The sequence below is a fragment of the Saccostrea cucullata genome, unplaced genomic scaffold (assembly GCF_032062105.1).
Source record: "Saccostrea cucullata isolate Sc308-1 unplaced genomic scaffold, CSIRO_AGI_Scuc_v1 ctg1993, whole genome shotgun sequence".
NCBI lineage: Eukaryota > Metazoa > Mollusca > Bivalvia > Ostreida > Ostreidae > Saccostrea > Saccostrea cuccullata.
The window spans coordinates 13,552-35,368 of NW_026937029.1; the positions used below are offsets into that span (position 1 = coordinate 13,552).

General features: G+C 35.8%; 1 protein-coding gene across 1 annotated transcript in view; it reads right to left on the minus strand.

Annotated features, from left to right (window-relative positions):
- Positions 1–19,324, minus strand: part of LOC134247081 (myosin light chain kinase, smooth muscle-like) — a gene marked incomplete at its 3' end in the record, with an annotated part of 31,133 nt that extends 11,809 nt beyond the window's left edge. The window contains exons 1-4 of the mRNA XM_062729421.1: positions 19,289–19,324; positions 16,940–17,006; positions 16,463–16,550; positions 15,370–15,573 (exon numbers count right to left, since the gene is read on the minus strand). Coding sequence (XP_062585405.1) covers positions 15,370–15,573; positions 16,463–16,550; positions 16,940–17,006; positions 19,289–19,324 — 395 coding nt within the window. The remainder of the gene's footprint in view (positions 1–15,369; positions 15,574–16,462; positions 16,551–16,939; positions 17,007–19,288) is intronic.
- Positions 19,325–21,817: the final 2,493 nt, after the last annotated feature.

A 21,817-nucleotide genomic window follows, 5' to 3' on the forward strand; every position in this document is an offset into this window, starting at 1 on the left:
CTTTGGTCATACTTCTAAGGTTACTTTCTCTATCCTTCTGCTTTCTCTCTGGATTTTCTCTAACAAATTTTTTTGAGGCAAGTTCTTTCTCTTTAAATTCTTTACTTTGTCTTGCTTTGGTCATACTTCTAAGGTTACTTTCTCTGTCCTTCTGCTTTCTCTCTGGATTTTCTCTGACAATTTTTTTTGAGGCAAGTTCTTTCTCTTTAAATTCTTTACTCTGCCTTGCTTTAGTCATACTTCTAATGTTACTTTCCCTGTCCTTCTGTTTTATCAGCGAGTTTTCTCTTCTTTTTCGCATATAACTTCTCATATATTCATTTCGATTTTCTTGAGGTGAATCAGAAGTGTTACATTTTTTTGACATATTCTCTTGGAAGTCAAAGTACTTATCAATTAAAGAAGGTCGTTTGCTTCCCGCATTAGATTCACTTATTTGTGTTACAGACACTGGCTGAATCTCAAACTGGCTTGTCATTGAAATATTGCAACTTTGATAAAATGCAAACATGTAGTCCACAAGTTGATCGATATCACTAAAAGTGATTTTAATAGCCTTACCATCTGCAGAGGAAAGACCGTCCTCTCCATGTGAATGTGAATCAAAAAATACAGGACAGTTCTTGTCATTGACATATATTGCTGAGCAAAGTCCTCCAACTATAATTAATCCTTGATTGAATCGTCTAAAGAGTAGCTCAATACCTGCCTTCAAATTATTACTTTGGCATGAATTGTCCCAATCAATGTGAGTTACTGTTCCATAAATCTCTTCATGATAGCATATTTCATACTGGTTATCATTCACAAAAACAGACTTGGGAAGTTCTTGAAATTGTAGCATTTTTGAAACAAGTTGAACAGTTGACTGTAATTCTGCAATTCTGACTCGATATAAATCATCCGCAGCAAAGAGAACTTCATCTCGTTCTGCTGAAGTAGATGCACTTTTCAAAATGATCGACATCAAAGCATTGCATGTGCACTGAACTCCTCTTGAAAAAGGTGGAAATAAATTACTAGCTTGATTAATTGTTGCAAATAATTTTGTCACAGGCAAATTTTTCTCAATGAAAGACAAACATGAAGCCTGTTCAGGGCAAGAGAAACTTTCGCTTGCTTTTTTTAAATCTAAGGAAAAATTATCTGTATCCTTGGAATAAAATACCACATTGTTAGATGTCATAGAATGAAGTGGCAAACTGTCAGAATTTACAAGTTTTGAAGGTAAACAGGTATAGTTTAGAGACCCAGAAGACAAATTTGCATTCTTAATACATGTACAGTCAAAACTGCCATAGCGACCCACTGTATTAAGCGACTCACTGTCACATGTGACCGTAAAAATCCCCCCAATGCTTTTCCCTATATATTCTACCTGTATTAAACGACCACCTGTCTAACGCGACCAACGACCGTGATTTTCCTGACCATTTTTAGTAATTTCAAGCAATTTTACCTGAATTTAACGACTATATAATTTCAGATTTCTACTTTCGATTTCGGTCGAACATGCTTCGTTTTTGGTTCAAACCAACTACAGACATGACTTTATTTCATTTAATAATTATATAATGTGAGTTTTACGAATAAAACAACATTTATAAATGAATATTTTTACTTACGCTTCGATATTTATTGAATAAACATTAAAATCTACAAGATAAACATCACGTTTTTCTGTCCAGTGATCGAGCGCCATTTTGAAAATAAACGTTCGAGGTCGATCCCGATATCATTTCATGCTATAAGGGCCAAATGGATATTCAGCTATAAAACCTGCCTGTTTAACTTTAATTAAGACGTACTAAATCATAGATGTTTATTTAAGTGCATTGTGACACCAATGGGTATGTAAACACACGCTAACTAGCACCCACACTATGTGATAATTGAAGTGATTTAAATCACAAACAAGCAATTAGACACGGTAATTCAGTAATGAAAAAAAATTAATTAGGTTGAATAAATATCTCAGTCATAAATATAGTTTTAATTTGATACCATTTAGTGCATAACAAAAATCATGATAAGTTTTAATTCTTAGTAATATGCAAAACATACGAGGTTATTTATACACGTTCATGTAAAAAAACAAACTATTATTAGGGGGAAAAAAACTTTGCAGCTTTTTTATACAGTTACTGTATGAAAAGATATTAATTTTTTCAGATGTTCACAATATTTCCCAATATTCAAATGACTCATGTGCAGATCAAGAAATTTTTATTTATTAATAGGACAATTGTAAAAGCATTTTAGAGTTGACCAGTACCTATTAAAAAGTGTAAATGAACATAAAGTGTTATAAAATAATTCAACATATACACATATGATTTTTCAGCATGGTATATGTTGAACACTGCGAAAAATAAGCAACCTGTATTAAGAGACCACCTGTCATATGTGACCTTTTTTCCTTTCTCCATTGGAAGGTCTCTTAATACAGGTTTGACTGTAGTATCCAAAGGCGTATTGGCAGAGTTCATAGTGCCCGAAGGCAAATTTGCAATGATACTGGTGCCCGAAGGCGAATTTGCACTGTTTCTGGTGCCCGAAGGCGAATCGTGTACTCTTTTTAAGGAGGCAGTATCCCCCCAGTCTTTAGCACTATTTTTTACGTGGCTAGCTTCCACGAGTCTCAAAGGTCCGTCAATTGTTGCGTCAATTGTTGGGTCTTTCGTACTATTTTTTACGTGGCTAGTATCCACGAGTCTATTGTCACTTCTGCCACGACTCTGGTTCCCCATCTTCACCAGTCCCATCCTCCAGTTCTTTTTGCGAGGCATCATCCAATTTCTTTAAAATATACAAAAAATTCAATCAGTATTACTATTCCTTCAGAAATACTTATTTTTCATTATATCTCTAAAATAAAAAACAAAACAAGATATGTTTGTGAAACACTATTCGCCCGGCGGCAACAAACTTCAAAAAAATATTTTTAGTAGATAAGTCACAGTCAAGGTCACAAGGTCATTAACCTTAGTGTCATTTGAAAGAATGTAATCAGTGAAGTAAGCATACCAAATATGAAATCTCTATCTCTCATGGCTCAAAAGTTGTGTTTAAAGTTCTAAAAAGCTATTCTAGCATATAGGTCAGTCAAGGTCATGACCTTGGTGTCATTTGGAAGAACTTTATTAGTGGAGTATGCATACCAAATATAAAGTCTCTACCTTTAATGGTTCAAAGTTATGGTGAAAGTGCAAAAAAGCTATTTTTAGCATATAGGTCACAGTCAATGTCACAAGGTCATTGACTTTGATGTCATTTAAAAGAGCTTTATTGATGGAGTATGCATATTAAATATGAAGTCTCTATCTCTCGTGGTTCAAAAGTTGTGGTGAAGGTTAAAGAACTTTGACAATAGACAAACAGGAATGACAAAAACAATATACGGATCTACTGATTGTAGGGCATAATTAAATTTGGGCCTAGGATAGGACTTGCGTTGAGAGTTGAAGTTCTGATATCAATTTAAAAATATGTCCCCATGCATATGCAAACTTGTCTGACTTGTTTTCAATTAAGATTCCTTATTTTATGAACACATGTCATTTCCCTAAAATATATGAATCCTAATTCAAACGTAAAATGTTAAATTTATGAGATAAATAGTCAATCAGGTCAAAAAGTGTTGACACACAACTCTATACTTATTGCATCTTTATGAATGCTGCAGGATAAACAAAACACTTGAGCAGAAAATTCAGTAGGTTGGACAAGCCTCACCTTCCATCACATTTTCTTAGCCTCGTCCAAATATCACTTCTAATTTAGGATATTATAATCAATCTTTTATTTCTATATTTAAACACGAAGAAGTGAGGGATTGCACCTTTAATATTATTCTTTAAAACAATGTTGATGTTAATGTTAATGTTGATGAATAGCTTCTGTGAGTATCAGCATATAGTTTGACAGTAATTAAAGAAAAGTGAGGTCATGGTCTAAGGAAAAGTTAAAGTACCGGGGTAACAGTTGAAAAGCTCTCATCAGTATGTATCAATATCAGCATATGAAGTTTGATTACACTATCCTGAATGGTTTCTTTAAAACTGAGCTAAACACTTTTCAAGAAAAAAAATGTCACAAAAAAGGTCATGGTTGAAAAGATGATGCAGATGCATAGCTCTCAACAAAATCTAACACCATGGTGTTTGATAAAATTATCTTGAATGAGTTTCTTAAAACCAAGCTAAACACCAATCTCAGAAAAGCGAAGTCAAGGTCAAAGGCATGGTTGAGATCAAAAAATGTAGATGCAATTTAATTGCTCTCATTGTATGTTAATCATCATCTAAAATTTGACATCACTATCCTGAATGTTTTTTTTTAAACTGAGCTAAACACAAAAACTGAGGTCAAGGTGAAAGAAAGGTCAAAGTCAAAAGTGTTGATGCAGTTTAATAGCCCCTATCAGTATGTTTCCACATTGAAGTTTCATTAAAAAAATTACCAATAAATGGTTTCCTAACAACTGAACTAAACACAAGTTTATAAAAATAGGGTCATGGTCAAAGGTCAAGGTAAAAAAAAAAATGATGATGCAGATAAACATGACAAACACTATATGCCCCGGCCATATTCATAGCAGGGTATATACATTACCCTGGTCACTCATCTGGAAAATGTTGGCTAGATTTAAGATCTAAAGCAAGTATTATTCATCTTATTCTGATAAATATAGTTTCCAAGGACACTCCTGAACAAACAAAATAGAAATACATAAGAAATACAAATGGTAAGAAGCATAAAAAAAATCATTAAACATGTTCCAAACAATCTTTTTTTTCTGGTTAGTGTATATCTCAACATCAATTTCAATACAAGTATGAATCAAGTAGAACTTATAGTTACTTAAAAGGCCTGTTTAAACATTTTTTAACCTGTTTACTTTTAATATCAAGAAAATTTTGGTTAATTCCAACATATAAAACAAATATGGAAGTTTTCATCCTTACATGCACCATTTCTGCACATTTATTCAGAACAGGTCATATTATGAACCTATTCATAAAACATTACCCTGGTCACTCATCTGTAAAATGTAGATTTAATTCAGAATCCAAAGCAAGTATGAAACTGAAAGTTTCATTCCTAGATACATCATCCATGTTTATTTTTTGGTTAAAATATTGTTTGAATTCATTCATGTGGAAAATAAAGGTTAGATCCAGCATTCAAAGTAAAATGTTACATGGACAATAATGTCCCCTACCAGGTATTTGCAATATTATTGCAAAATCCATGTTGCTTCACCGACACTGAACATGCTATAATATCGCACTTTTACATACATAGTCATTACATAGCCTTTTTAATGATATTGAGAATTGTACAGTTGCACAATGTTTTGCAAGCTTTAAACAAACCAGGGGTTCAAAATTTTTTTGTCATGGGCAAGTCCAGGACTTGAAGAGTAAATTTTAGGCAAGTCCGAGGAAGAAATTTCAGTGTCCATATTTACCTATACATCATTAAATTTATGTAACGTATAATTTATTTTCATTTGTTGCATTGAATGAATAAAGACTATGTGTATTAATATATGTTTTATTTTTCCTCCATAAACTGTCATAAAGATGGGTATTTCAAAACAATACCAGACTGATAGATTACTGGTACATTACAATAACTTTTACAAATACTCACTACTGAATAAACCATCTGTTACAGTAAACAGAAATTAGAATGTGCTGTAAGTCACAGCTAAAACCGAAATTTAACAAACTCATTGCCATTTGTCATATAGGAGGAAACATGAGGAATTGCGTAAAAGCAAGAGTCTAACCGCAACAGAAAATAAAAAGACGGATTGTATTTTTGAAACGTTCGTAATGTTTTATGGGTATTTTAACGCCCACAAACCCACATTTTTACTTATTAATAATACATTTGAGAATTTGCTTTATTTTTAGCTTTATGATCATTTTTTTAACTTATAAAAAAAGATAAACAAGAAACATAGCCAAGTCCCAGGACTTTGGCGAATTCTAAATGCCGAGTCCGGATCCAGAATTTGTTGGTCCGGGACGTCGGGCTTGAGGATTTTTGAACCCCTGCAAACTGTTAAAATTTCAGATAAAGAAGGATATGCATATACCGTATAAATCCTATTAACCATCCTGTGCACTAAGGAAATTGTGAAAAAGGGGCGTTTTTTTTTTTTTGGTATCCTCATAATATTTAATGTCTTATTTTAAGTTTTGAAAACTTTTGAGCAAAAACAGGGCTCTCAATTCTCCAAAAATAATTAAAAGAACAACTAAAATAATTTTTAACTTTACTTTACGTGAAGATAATCTACCTAAATTATGTTAAACTGATCATTCTTAACCAAAAATTGGATAATAGAGAAGTTTCTATTTCATTTGCTTCAAATTTTGGCAGATTTTTGATATGCTTCTAGATAATTTTAATCACATTACAGGGGGCCCTCATTTCCAGACAATTGAAAAGACCTAGGGGTGCTTATCAGGTCCAGTACAATCACTAGATTTAGCTAAGTAGGTAGAATTACCTACGTAGCGTTACTGTATACAGGGTTATTTTCGCCCTTTTTTCGCGAAATATTTGCTCCATTTTAAATTCGCCCAGTCTAAGTTTTGTTTTAGAAATTATGCTGTGTAATTTCAATTCGCACTGTTTTAAATTCGCCCAATCAGGAAAAGGGCGAAAGGGGTGAAAATAAACCGGGGGCGAAAATTTCTCTGTATACCTACCTCAGGTAGATTTATTTGGCTATTTCAATGCAACTTTTCAAAGTTGTTCCTTTTATTTAAAATAGATAATTTATACATCGCTGCATTTTGACAATTTTAGAGCAAAACATGTAATTCCATTGTTTAGTTAACTGTCCTCTCTCATGCGTGCGGTGAGGCATGGCTGAGTATGATCACTTCACATTGTGCTGAATAATTACGCGCGCGCGCGCGCGCGCGCGCGCGCGCGCGCGCGCGCGCGCGCGCGCGCGCGCGCGCGCGCGCGCGCGCGCGCGCGCGCGCGCGCGCGCGCGCGCGCGCGCGCGCGCGCGCGCGCGCGCGCGCGCGCGCGCGCGCGCGCGCGCGCGCGCGCGCGCGCGCGCGCGCGCGCGCGCGCGCGCGCGCGCGCGCGCGCGCGCGCGCGCGCGCGCGCGCGCGCGCGCGCGCGCGCGCGCGCGCCCGCGCGCGCGCGCGCGCGCGCGCGCGCGCGCGCGCGCGCGCGCGCGCGCGCGCGCGCGCGCGCGCGCGCGCGCGCGCGCGCGCGCGCGCGCGCGCGCGCGCGCGCGCGCGCGCGCGCGCGCGCGCGCGCGCGCGCGCGCGCGCGCGCGCGCGCGCGCGCGCGCGCGCGCGCGCGCGCGCGCTGCGCCGACCTATAAGCTATTGTTGTGTTAACCTGAACTGGACTTCTTCGTCATTTCATTCAAGGAGTAACTGTTCTAACTGTCATACATAGCTCCAAAACTTTCAGAACTTTGACTGCAATTGCGCAGAAAAAAAACACTTCTTCAAAAGTGATTTTTTCATGTTCAAAGTTGAAAATGATCACTGCTGACACTGCATCAAAATTATATTTTCTGCACACCCTGAGAAAAAGGCTTTTTTATAAAAATAAACTGATTTGGTAGCTAAATAAAGCTACCTCAGGGGTAGCACTAAAATACGCCTGCCGATGCCTGCCAGGAGAAAATACGCCTGCCGAGGAAATCTATACGCCTGCAAACTTTAAAATGATTAAAAATTTTATTCTGTGCTTTTAAAATTATTTTTGTTTCCTAAAACATCAACTACAAGGTCTGTAAAAGTAATAAATAAAACAAAAAACAAATTAGTTCAATAAATAAAACGGCAGGCGTATGGATTTTCTCAGCAGGCGTATTTTCTCCTGGCAGGCGTCGGCAGGTGTATTTTAGTATGACCGACCTCAGGTATGTAAATAAAGCTAAACATATAAATCAAGCTACATAGCTAAATCTAGTGATTGTACCAGACTTGCTTATAGTTATAGAGGCAGGGGCAGTTAATGGGGATTAAATGGCAAGTCTTCTGAATCATTCCTATTACACAGCTACAATGCAGTGCTTACAGAGAGAATATTAATACATGTACAAGTCACAAAAAGTGCCGTTTTGCATATACTAAGTGCCGTTTTCACTTTCAGTAAGTGCAATTTTCACGACACTAGGTACCGTTCGAATGATTGTAAATGACGAAATATTTCATCACGTTTCAAGTTCAGGCACATTTTCTACATAAATACAAAAACAACATATTAAATACCCAGTAAAAATAATTTATTGTTACATATATAAAATGCTCGAACCGGCAATCCTTTATCACAGTCTAAAATTAAGTCACCTCAAAAACGATTACCGAGAAATCGAATTCACAAAAGCACTTCACATTCCATGCTGTTTAAACTTAATAACTACAAATAATGATACCCACCGTTCGCAATACAAACTGTTAAACCTAAGAAAAACACAAAATAAATCGTATAAATGGTATAATGTCGCCTGGCTTTCTCCGAAGACTCTTCTAAGTTGCCGGAAGAGACGCTGAGTGGCCGATAACAAGTATACGCATGCGTGAAATATTCTAAATCACAAAATGTATCGGCATCGCAACTATATTTCCGGAATACTAAAATCGGTTGAAAAATCTCTCTCGGGTGCATGATTGAATTTCATACATTGTTTTGAAACGGAAATTGGTTTTGTGATTTAGTTTCGTTTTAACGTTTTACCTACGTTCTTATATAAATTCTTAAACACTAAAAAATATTAATTCTTGGATCATACAAGTAGTATGAAACTGCCTTTGTACTAGGGCTGCACTGAGGTAATTCATATTGAGTTACGGAAACTCAGGGGACTGACTGCACTGAGGTAACACATGCCGTGTTGCAGGAACTCAGGGGACCTCTCTGGTGAAGGAGTGGATAAACATTAGTTTGTTTCTTCTCTTGCATACGGTCGTAAGACCTGAATAAGGCAGACGAATGCAGGGGATAAACAGCTAAGTGTTTCACAGTACAACAATGCACGTAAGACCTGAATAAGGCAGTCATTAGGTTGTAGAGAGAGGTGGCATACCACAATTAGAGGTGGGGGAAGTGCCAAGATGCAGCAGTACTAGTGGAGAGGCAGGGCAAAAAGTAATTCATTTGCGGGAGACACCCGTCGACCACAGTTAGTGGTTGTCCAATCAAGAAGAAACCCATTGTATTTGTATATAATTGATTATAATCCTATTGGTCAACAAAAACCTGAGTTAACAGGTTAACGAACCTAAGTGTAACGCCTCGGTGATACAAGACATATCACCACACACCCAAGCTCGGCCGCGTTGCACGTTACATTATTTGGGGGCAAGCGTCGGGATTTTGTTGACCATGGATTTGTCTAAGACAGATGTCAGAAACCATAGGGCGGATGGAGAAGCTCTTAAAAAGGATGAGAACGCCAACCAGCAACGATGGTCAGACAAATGCGGCAAGCCAAGAGTCTGGATATGCAAGACACAGTACTGATAATACCGGTATGTCAGGAGATGTGTCATTTGACGAGTACGGCGCACGGCTCAAAGTTAGATTTCCAGACGAAGGCAATCCAAGCTACACACCAAATGCTGGGGTTGACGACGTTGTGACGGACCATCTGTTTGACACGCCAAAACTACAGAGGCAGTCAATGGGGACAGACAATTCCAAGACAGGCCATACAATCAAGCCAGCCACGTATGACGGAACCAGTTCCTGGCTTGACTACGGATCGCATTTTGAGGCTTGTGCTGTTGTAAACGGCTGGACAGAAGATAAGAAGGGTCTTTACCTGGCTGTATCACTGCGTGGCCAAGTATAGTCAGTGTTAGGTGACTTTCCAAGCGATACTGGACAGCACTATAAGACCCTCGTCAGATCCCTTGAGGAGAGGTTCTCACCTCCTAACCAAACAGATCTGTATCGTGTTCAGCTAAAGGAACGAAGGCAAAGAGCATCTGAGTCCATACTAGAGTTAAGTCAGGCCATTAGACGACTAACAAATTTGGCCTACGCATCAGCACCCGGTGATGTGCGAGAATCTCTGAACAAAGATGCATTCATAGATGCCTAGGGAGATGTCACAAATTGTCAGGCAATTGCAAAGTTTTGTACATATGTAAAAATTGTAAATAATTAATCATATGCGGGACGCATATAATCTCGAGGAGAGGGTAATGAAACGGAAATTGGTTTTGTGATTTAGTTTCGTTTTAACGTTTTACCTACGTTCTTATATAAATTCTTAAACACTAAAAAATATTAATTCTTGGATCATACAAGTAGTATGAAACTGCCTTTGTACTAGGGCTGCACTGAGGTAATTCATATTGAGTTACGGAAACTCAGGGGACTGACTGCACTGAGGTAACACATGCCGTGTTGCAGGAACTCAGGGGACCTCTCTGGTGACGGAGTGGATAAACATTAGTTTGTTTCTTCTCTTGCATACGGTCGTAAGACCTGAATAAGGCAGACGGTTGTAGGGGATAAACAGCTAAGTGTTTCACAGTACACCAATGTACATAAGACCTGAATAAGGCAGTTACTTGGTTGTAGAGAAAGGTGGTATACCACAATTAGAGGTGGGGGAAGTGCCAAGATGCAGCAGTACTAGTGGAGAGGCAGGGCAAAAAGTAATTCATTTGCGGGAGACACCCGTCGACCACAGTTAGTGGTTGTCCAATCAAGAAGAAACCCATTGTATTTGTATATAATTGATTATAATCCTATTGGTCAACAAAAACCTGAGTTAACAGGTTAACGAACCTAAGTGTAACGCCTCGGTGATACAAGACATATCACCACACACCCAAGCTCGGCCGCGTTGCACGTTACAGTTTATAAACATTATTACAGACATTTTAGTGCTTATTCATAATACGTATTCTAATACTTATTCTAATAGGTAATTTACTAAAATTATCATAAAGATTTTCAATGCACCATGCTTTATTTCATACTATCATGGAACTAAACCCCACCCTGGGGACTCTATCTCCAAACCCAGAGGTTAGGCATTTTAAAATGTTAAGGGCTTATTGATTATTATAAGCTTAATCATACTCATGCAAAGTGTTTGACTGCCTATAATTTTCAGAAGTAAAAGAGTTATCTATAGTAACACACTTTCCCTATAATATAATCAATAGACAAACCCCCACCCCAGAACCCTTCACTCTGGGGCCACAAATTTCACAATTTTGAAAGAGGCACCCTTGGTCAACATTACCATACACCTAGTTTATCTGTTTTATTTACAGGGGGAAAGAAGAAGATTTCTAAATAATTTTACATTTTCACTATATGATCAACAAAGCCCCGCCCCAACTCAAGAACCCCTGACCCTGGGGCCATGGATTTCACAATTTTGGTAAAGGGCCCTCTGCTGATTAAAATTATGCCAACAGTTTGACTGCTTGATGTCCAGGAGTAAAGAAGAAGATTTTTAAAGATTGCATTAATTTTAGTGGTTTTGGCCCCACCCCTCAGGCCCCAGGGGGCCAGGGGCCATGAAATTCACAATTTTTGTTCCCCTTCACCCATAGATGCTTTGTGCCAAAACTGGCTAAAATTGGTATAGTAGTTTCAGAGAAGAAGCTGAAAATGTTCAAATGTTAACACACGACACACGACACACGACACACGACGCACGACGGACGACGGACGACGACGGACAGAAACGGATAGCAATAGGTCACCTGAGTTACTCAGGTGACCTAAAAATCTGAAAATCCATTCTGTCAATTTCTTGTCTCGCCATTTGTTTTCAACCTGTACACTTTTTGTGTCTCTTCTACAGAAGAGTTCCTTGCATTGCCAAATAGAGGTAAAATAAGATGTCAGTGTAATTTTATTTTTTTTACTTCACTCAGATGGAAAATCAAAGACTTTAAAGTACATTTTATGTTATTGGTCTTATTAATTTAATTATACCGAGGCTTATACCCTAGAATTAACATGCCCTTCGGGCTTGTAAGTGTACAATTTCCACATGCACGCTTCCAATTTTACCAGGTCCCGGACATTGGACTCCCGGGATTTGTCGAAGACTGGTTATACACTTATCAAATATTTTTTTCCTTCATGGAAGTCTCGATATAAAAGGAGATGCTTACCCTGTGTTGACACCTAATATCAATGTTGGATATAACAGGGGTCAATGTGTTATCCAGTAATAATAAATCTCTTTTTTTATCATGGAATTGTTGATATGCATCACTGTCTGTTATCTTCAACTCTTAATACTCTCCTTAAATCAAGTAAAGAAAATCTTACGCTGCAATAATTATTACCAGCACTATCTCATAAAAACGTTTGCAGGAATACTCTAACCCTTTCAATTGAAGTAGTCGATGAAAAATCCTCCCCTTATTAACATAGGTTATTAATCAAAGCTGAAAAATCAATTTAGAACTAGGTCAATGAAATAATCTTGGTGTTAACTAATTCTGATAACATTGACAGTCAAAATTTAACTGTGCCTTGTCTTTACTCATAAATTATTTTTATTTCAGCCAAAGCCTCTTAACTTCTCAAAAGTTATTATTATGTCTAATCTGTTTTAGAACTCCTAAATGGAAGGGTCAAGCCAGCGTCGGATAATGCATTAAAAATTCATATTTATAAAATCATATTACTGTGCAAAGGTACAGATGTTTTAAATAAATCCATATGAATATAAAATGCAATGACTAACCCTCATCAGACATCTTTGGAATAGCCTAAACCCTAATCAGTAAGAAAAGTGTGTAACAACTACAATCTGGACTTATTGGGGGGAATGAGAGACTAACCCAAAAGCAGTTGAAGAGTGTGCGAGGACTAACTCTAACTCTCTACAGTGGGTTTGAGGAAGACCATTATTATTCAAATGTTTTTCAAGGAAAAACCGTTTCCACATGAATGGTATGCGAGGAATAACTCTTTCATCTCTTGTGGGTAAAAAATATAAGAAATTTCAGTAAATGTGGGGATAAATACTAATGTACTGGCTTCAGAAGTACATTACAAAAGGATCAGAAATTGACATGGATTATTATGAAGGCATAACTGTTCATTGTTTCTCTGCAACATCGAACCTTGACAAATCGGATCATCACAATGATCAGTGACCTGTCACTGGTCAAACAAGTCAGCAGACTTTGGCGTCAATTATGGATTGTTTAGGAGCATCTGACTTAGCCTAGAACTTTATACTTTGACGTGACCATAGGACTTTGGGGTCTTGCATATATTACATACACAAGGCTAAATCCAACAAGAAAAACAATTCCAAATATCTAAATATAGATCAAGTGAGTGACTCCGGTAACATTATATCAGAATTATAATAACTCAGTAGTCTATACACAACAGACGGTCTAGAGCCGTAGGTCCTGGTCAGAATGAAGCAGGGTTCAATTTTACCAGACATCATCAGAATTTTCGCAATCAATATAATCTACTTTCTTTTCCTTTGAAGGGTTTTATAAATTTATATATTATTCTAATTAACATTGTCAGAGCGTCGTTCTGCAGTAAAGTGATTGTATCTATACTACATCTGTGACTCTACTGTTACAAGTACGATCGACTTACGATAGGGAAAGGTAAAGAAATGAAGAAAATTGATTAATACAGTAATACTGGTCAATATAATCGGTTGTTCGGATAAATTTGGATTGAAGATTGAAAAATTATATCTAAGATTAAGAATTTCAATCTATATAATGTTGTAGTATTTGTGCTTATTTTGTAATTACTTTCACGTCTTTAAAGGTACTTGGACACAGATTTGAAGTTAATATTTTCTGTATACTACACAGTAATATGACGAATTATATATTTTATTAGCATTTCACACAAAAATTAATTAAAAACCATATTTCATTTAAAAGTTATTAAAACTTCAAATTTTTTGGCGGATTTGATTGACACATCCCTGCACTTTCACATAAATTTAATTTTATTCTTAATTCTTCAGAAAAATGGCAATCTTGTCGTGTTTTAATTAGACATATTAAAACTTTAATCCAGAAAAATAATTTTATTTGGAGTAGAAATGTTAGAAATCAAAACGCCTTCACAAGTATCGTCATTCCGAGCTAAGTCGTGTGTGCAAATCGATCACACTCGTGTTATGTACACAGTTTTTGTAACAAGGCAGGAGCTCTGTTTTTGTTGATGTTTTGATTTTACCAGGTGCGTTTAATAGTCAAAGTATGCTCACCACAACTGCACGGACTGAGAATATATTGTGTGTTTGTTTTGCTTTCGAACATGTCTATTCTGAATTTTCTGGAATATAGTATTAATACTTTTCACTCATAAACAACAAGATTGCCACTTTTCCTAAGTATTAAGATTAAAAATAAAATTTGTAAAAGTGCAAGGATGTGTCACTATAACACGCCCAAAAATTTTGAAATTTTAATAACTTTTAAACGAAATAAGATTTTTAATTAATTTTTGTTTGAAATGCTATTAAAATATATAATTCGTTATATTATAGAGAAAAAAATTAACTTTAAATCTGTGTCCAAGAACCTTTAAGGTTGTTTGTATTACATAAATCAGTCCCAATATGTTATTCATGTCATTTGATGCACCCTCTCTGTAAAAATTCATCCGCTACAACCATGACGTTTTTCTTGCGTAAACAAATCGTTACCTTATAGTATAATAAATTAAAGATACCATGGGGCCTAAAAAAAAATATGTTTGTTTCCTGTAACCCGACCGACCCATTCAAATTATCCCCGGGTGGATTTTTTTTTTCTGACAAATGGCAAAACTTTGTTTGATCAATCAGCTGATTCCATTTATTAAATAAAAAAAAATTGCTTGTAGCTTAATTTGAGACATAAAATATGTCAACCAAATTTACATTTACCTTAAATATAAAGAGTAATGATTAGTGTAACAACAGTTTCCCCCTACAACTTTCTGAAGTTCGTTTTCTGCCGCTGGCAGCCATTTTGGATGCCATGTTGGGTGTCCACTGTAAATATAACACCTGTTATTTTCAAGCCGGGGAGGTTTCACCATTCATAAGCAAAAACAAAAAAAAAAAAAAAAAAAATTCCGACCTACCGACCCTTGATTTTTTTAGGAATGTTACAGGAAACAAACTTATTTCTTTTTTTTTTAAGCCTGGTCATATTTTCCCATTCAAGCTATTATTCTTTGTGAACATTTCAAAAGAATTTGGTTTACAGCTGTTGCTATTTCTTATTGCGGATGCATCCACTGACACATTCGGTTGCATAAATCTGATTGATCACTAGAAGTCGATAGAGCTTCGCACAACGCCATAGAAATGTGCTACTGTGAATATTTCAATACAATTTCTATTCTACTTACAATTCCATAATTAAAATCATTTCATGATTTTCCTCAAATGCCTCCTTCAGATGAACAATACTGGGGTGATGAAGTTGGCTGATTATCCTTATTTCATTCTTCACCGTGGCCTTATCAACTGGGCAAGGAGTGCTGATAAACCTGGCGAGATACTTCCTTCCACTGTCCTTCTCTATAGACCGATGAACTACACCAAATGCACCGCTACAATACATCAGCATATGTCATATGAATGCTTCTTTCTCCTACCAATAGGCAAGTTTTGTAATACTACTTCATCATTCTAGTTTGATGGCAATTATGACTAGTCTTTGAAATTCTTTCTTACAAAATAAATTATCAACGAGTTCGCCCTGTATGATAATGTGTACATCAAATTATGATTAAGCGAAATTGTATTTCCTTTAAATTTATATACACATCTTGGTATATCTGTTTTGTTTCTGGATATATCTCATGATAAACTGTCAAATATATTGTTATGTAAGTTTAAAAGTGTACTGTGTGAGTGTGTGTAATTGCGGTGGTGAGTGGGTGTAATTTCTTTGCTATGTGTTAACATATATGCATATGGAAAAATAGCTTCAAACTAAACATCAAAAGGCCTGAAGGTCCACAATGGCGCCGCGCTTTAGATATAGCAGTGATACTGTGAAATTATGGGATTTCCAAGCATTTTTAAAAGCATGCATATGTTTACATAATAATATAGCTGTACTTGTACATCTAGATAAACCTAATGGATTTTATTTTAATCACGATTCTACGATAACATCGATGTCCATTTTGGGTTTCAACATTTAACATCGTTTAACATCGCAAACTTACCCGATGAAAGTGGGTGAGTTGGCAACTTTGTATAGGACTGTTCAAGTTGTTTGTTTTTCAAGCAATTTAGGAAATAAGCACAAAAATTGGTAAGTATATTCCTACATTAGATAAAATGATGGTATTGGTTCGAGTACTATATAACTTGAACCAATTCCATCATTTTACACTATATTACTTGGCGCATAAAGAAAGTGGTGAACTGTAAGATATTTTCCTCATAGCCATAAAAAAACTGCCACGTCTAATAACCTATTGCACTTACCGACCAAGTTCCTCAAAAATGTCATAAAATTGGTGCACGCTGACTGCTCTTATACTGGCAAGCTCAGATTTTCTAGAACAATCCTCATCTGAAGAAAAAATTACTGAGTAAATACCAAAACACGTCCTTTTCAATCATTTCACATTACATAGGCATTTTTATATTTACACATTGGGTGAAAACATTACTGTATAATACATTTACATTCTTTTCAAAGACCAGTATAAATTATTCATTAACCGCTTTGCCATTTGCAGATATATAACTTGTTTGATGGGTTCTCATTGGATTTTTAGGAGTGAAATGTATTTCTATGTGCTGCTTTCCATTTAAAAGGGGATATGAATTTATGCCTCTCTTCAACACCTTAACTTTAACAGAATTAAACAGGGCATTTTATAATAATTTGAGATGCAGGTAGGTTTGCCATTACACTTCTGCACTACATTATAAAAATAATTATTTACAATTCCTTACCCGGTTCTCTATCTCCTGGGGACCGAGACAGTTTCTTCAACTCTACATTGGTCAATGTATCAGTTTCCTAAAATTGCATTAGAATAAAGTATATGGAGAACAGAAACAGTAGTCTATATCTAAGTCTGTAAAACGATATATATTAAAAGCAGAGTTTCCGAAAACTATCGGTCCAACCAGCAAAACCGATAGAAAATCGAAATGTCCCATGATATTCGCTACAGTATCGGTCCGTGTGACCGATCAGGGCTCTCGATTCTCTAAAATTGGGGCCGTTCAACGGCCCCGTTCCCAATGCAAAAAAAATACCTTTTTTCCAAAAAGAAAGGTGTAAATTTCCCAATTTTCATAGCAAAATATTAATTAAAAAATAAAAGTCCATGAAACTTAATCGCAAAAAAAAAACCCCAAACAAACGCACTTGAAAATGAAAGTGAAACTGTACCACTATTTTATTAGTTCGCGCCTAATTCATTCGTAAACTGGTTCGGAGAACCAGGTTATTGTTTTTACCGAAATGTGTACTATGAGTTAAGAGTATCTTGTCATGTACATTCGACATAGAAACATCATTTGGGTTTCGAAAAAAGACATTTCTCTTAAATATTAGTAAGCTGCACGTAGAAACATACCCATGCACGCTTCCGCATGATCAGTCTCGCGCTGTATTGGTAATCAACTTTGTCCATGTGATCGAGAAAATTCAGGACAATGTGACTAGCGACTGTCACTCAGAAAGACAGATAACCACAATATCAACACTCAAAGATAGTAATGACAAAGCTAATGTACTTTCATAAATAGCCTACCTACCCATGTTTGATCTGTATTCAAAACCAGAGTTAAATAGATGACAAAATGCTAGAAAAGCAAAATTTGAGGATTTCTTAAAATAAATTTTGGTTATCCAACTTTTCCCGAAAGGATGGTAATTTTCCTAATTTGAACGGCCCCGGCCCTAGTCCCAAAAAGTGGTGTGAGAGCCCTGCCGATTGTGGTGAGGGCTTGTCCTGATTAATTTCTTGTACTCTAATCTAGGCCTATTGCAATATCTTCATATATGAAAAATTTCAATGCAGCCAGCTCCTTTTCTTCGTTAATATCCATTATCTTATCCATCTTGCATTTCTACTTGACTTATTTACTTTCAAAAACGATAGTTTCTTCCTAATCCGAATTTCCTCTATTATTGATAAACACATATATAGGTCATGAGGTGCAATGCCCACTGAGAAAGCGTAAAAATAATTTTTTAAAATTTACCTTCATTTTGAATTTCTACTGCTTCTTCTATATGATTCAAATTTACAAGTGAGAATTAAACTTTAAATTTTAAACAGAATTCTAGAAACCTTGAGAAGTTTTCTTTTTCAAGAATTAACTTTTTTGTAATTAGTTGTTTCTTTCTCACAATATCTACTTGGGGCTAGTGCCTTTATTGCTGCCACAAGCCTGTGTGACCTGGTGCCATGTTTGAATTAATTATAGTTGCATTTTATATTCCTTTTATATCACAATCAGTGTTTGTGAGCCACCATTTTTCTTACATATTCATTGCCATTTTCTTTGAATTACATCTGACATGAGAAATACACTATATATTTTAAAATTCATTCGGAATAATAGAATATGTTTCGGACTGATAGAACACATTAAGTCATCAGTCCGAATGACTGATAGAAAAATTTGGTTTTCGGAAACTCGGTAAAAGCACAGCCAACAAAAAACTTAAAAACATCAGAGGTGGGATCAGGTGCCATGAAGGAGTGAGCATCTCCTACCAACAAGTCACATCCGCCATGTGCTCCTAGTCATGCTGTGGAAATAACGGAATAACCTGTTGTCATTTCAATGTTAAAAATTATGGCCTAACAATAAGCATGACAAACCTCATGGAACTCAATCTTAATATGGTTTTTGCTGTCGAGGTCATTCAATCGACCATATAACTTAGGAAATGATGACTTTCATCAAAGTTGCTGATATTCTTGTTTCATCAATCAACCGCCAATGTCAACATTATCTTTTTAAATGGAAAAGTGTTATGATACATATCCTTGTATATTATGTGAAGTGAAAGACTTAGGAATTAATGGCCAATGTCAGAACACAAATACAAAACCTTCACAACATCATTTCGTACAGTATGGGGGCATACCATTTCTCACCGTTAGTATACCTTACACAGAAGAGGACATTTGACCTCATCAGGATTAATTAATCTCATACCATTCTTGAGAACTATAATAAGGAATTTACAATTGCTTCAGTCCTTATTCAACTTCTTCCTTGAGAATGGATATCTGCGTTAAAGTGCGTTTAATCTGCCGAATTTAAAATCATACATACCATTTCTCTTACTTCTTTCCTTGTCCAATCCGCCATCCTACAACAGCATTATAACAATATATTCATGACCATCTCACTGGTAAATTATCATTGAAAATTCTACATTGATAAACGGTTGTATTCGGAAACATATGAATTGATAATTCAGCTAAATACTGTATACAGGGAAATTTCCCCCCCCCAATTATTTTCGCCCCTTTCGCCCTCTTCCTGATTGGGCTAATTTAAAACGGTGCGAATTCAAATTACACAGCTTAATCTCTTAAACAAAACTACGACTGGGCGAATTTAAAACGGGGCAAAATTGTTAGCAAGTGCACCAGGGCGAAAAATAACACGGGGCGAAAATAACCCTGTATACAGTACCCTATTTCTGTTTCAGAATCTATTTGTAGCATAGAAGAGCTCCAACACATCAAAAACCGATTAACGGCGACAATTGCTTCATCAGAGAGTAAGTTTTTCATCCTAGATTCTATACAAAAATTTCTTTACACAAATTAGAGGTTTACAGCTATATCGGAATTATAGATCATTTTGTGCATTGCCCGTGCGCGGAAATGTTTGTTGACAACGTCATGTGGTCTACATTTATTTCATTTCTATACCTTCTGAATATCAGAGCACTACATCAAATTGTGACATGTTACAGTACCCGCATCGTTATTCTTTACAATTCTATCGTGTTCTATCGTGCGTGTATCCTATCGTATCGTGCGTGTATCCTATCGTATCGTGCGTGTATCCTATCGTATCGTGTTTTCCGTTTATCAGGTTTTGCGTTTTCTATCGTGTTTTCCGTTTATCGTGTTTTGCGTTTATCGTGTAGATCGTTTATCAGGTTCTATCGTGTATCGTGTTTTGCGTTTATCGTGTATATTCGGAAACCCTCGCTTTTTATCTTTACTATGTAAAGAAACTACTGAGCTATTCCGAGTTTCTTTTTCGTTTTGTGAATAAAAATAAGATTAATTCAACCGAAAAAGAGAAAATAAAGATTTTTCCCTTTCTTTTTCATCAATAGAAGAAATATTAAAGAGAAGAAGGAAAAAATAATTAATCGCGTATTTCATGAATGAATAAATTGATTTATTAATAAGTAATTAATTAAATGAATAAAATAATAATATCATGGTAAAGCAGAGAGTAATTGTCAAAATTTAAACAGTAACTCTATTTCTCGGAAATGAAATTATAAGTAAATCGATCACCTGGTCTATTTCTTTAAAAAAATAATTTATCGAATTGTATGATTTATTTTATCAAAATTAAATACTATGAATATGATTTTCTCAAATGAATCGGAGTTACCGGAGAAGGATTTTTCGTAAGCTAAGATGTTCCCGTACACAAAAAGCAAATAAATAAATAATAAGCAGGATATTGAAATGTATCTTTTTTCATGCAATATTCTGTTTTTCCTTGTTTATCGTCTGATAACGTTAGGAATATGTTAACGCGTCTGACCTGCATGTATGCACAATTTTTTAAAGTCTTGATGTAAAAAAGTCTTGATGATAATATAACATAAGACAATGATCCAGATGATTTAAACAACCATTTTGGCCCTATACGTTCAAATTTTAGATTTATTTTTTAAAGCTAATTATAAAATTCCTTGACACATGTCTAAATTAATAAAAGAAATCAAAATTATAAAATATAATGCATGGAAATATTCTACCCAATTTATCACACCATGGCTGTTACTATAAAATAGAAGATTTTCATTAATTTTATCTGGCATTAGATAACATAAAAATAATATAAACATGTACAGGGGAAAACATGAAGTTTTTTTAACAGCTTACCTTTTCGGCGTGGAAATAAATTCAAAATATAATTCAGCGGGATGCCAAAAATCAAAATAAATCGAAGACCTTTCCTTGCAAGAAAACTGACACGTATGTGTAGCTCTCTAATTAGCACACTGTCTTCCTGTGCGGTGAACCACCCCCTCCCACTTCTAGCCTAACTGACACCTCGGCCCGTGTGTGTGATCACCGTCAACATACCTGTACTGATTTCTCACCTGGGGTCAATTAGTAACCTCGAATACTACCTGGTTTTAATGAAACGCATCTACTTATTTACGGGATTTTGTTTCTAACTTGTTTGAATAATTTTATCAAAGATTTAATTCAAAGTATATTAAATAATTGTACAATTTTTGGATTAAAAAATCATCTTGAATGTTAAATAAAAATTCAAATAAATCAGCTTAATGCAATGAAGTCCCTAAACTCACTCCGTTGATTTTTTTCATTTCGTACAATGTTTCCATTATGTTTATGTAAATAAGTCTTTTAATAAACTTAAAAAAATATACTGCACTTATGGTACATGCACTTTCGGGTCATCGGATTTTCTACGTAATACGGACAAAATTAATTCTAGGAAACAATATCATTGATCGTAGAAACGGATGAAATAGTTCTAACACTCTAAACTATGAAACTTAGCTCGCATTATTTTTTTAACGGTATCTTACTATAAAAATAAAACAAAGGGAGTCGTCTGATCCGCCGT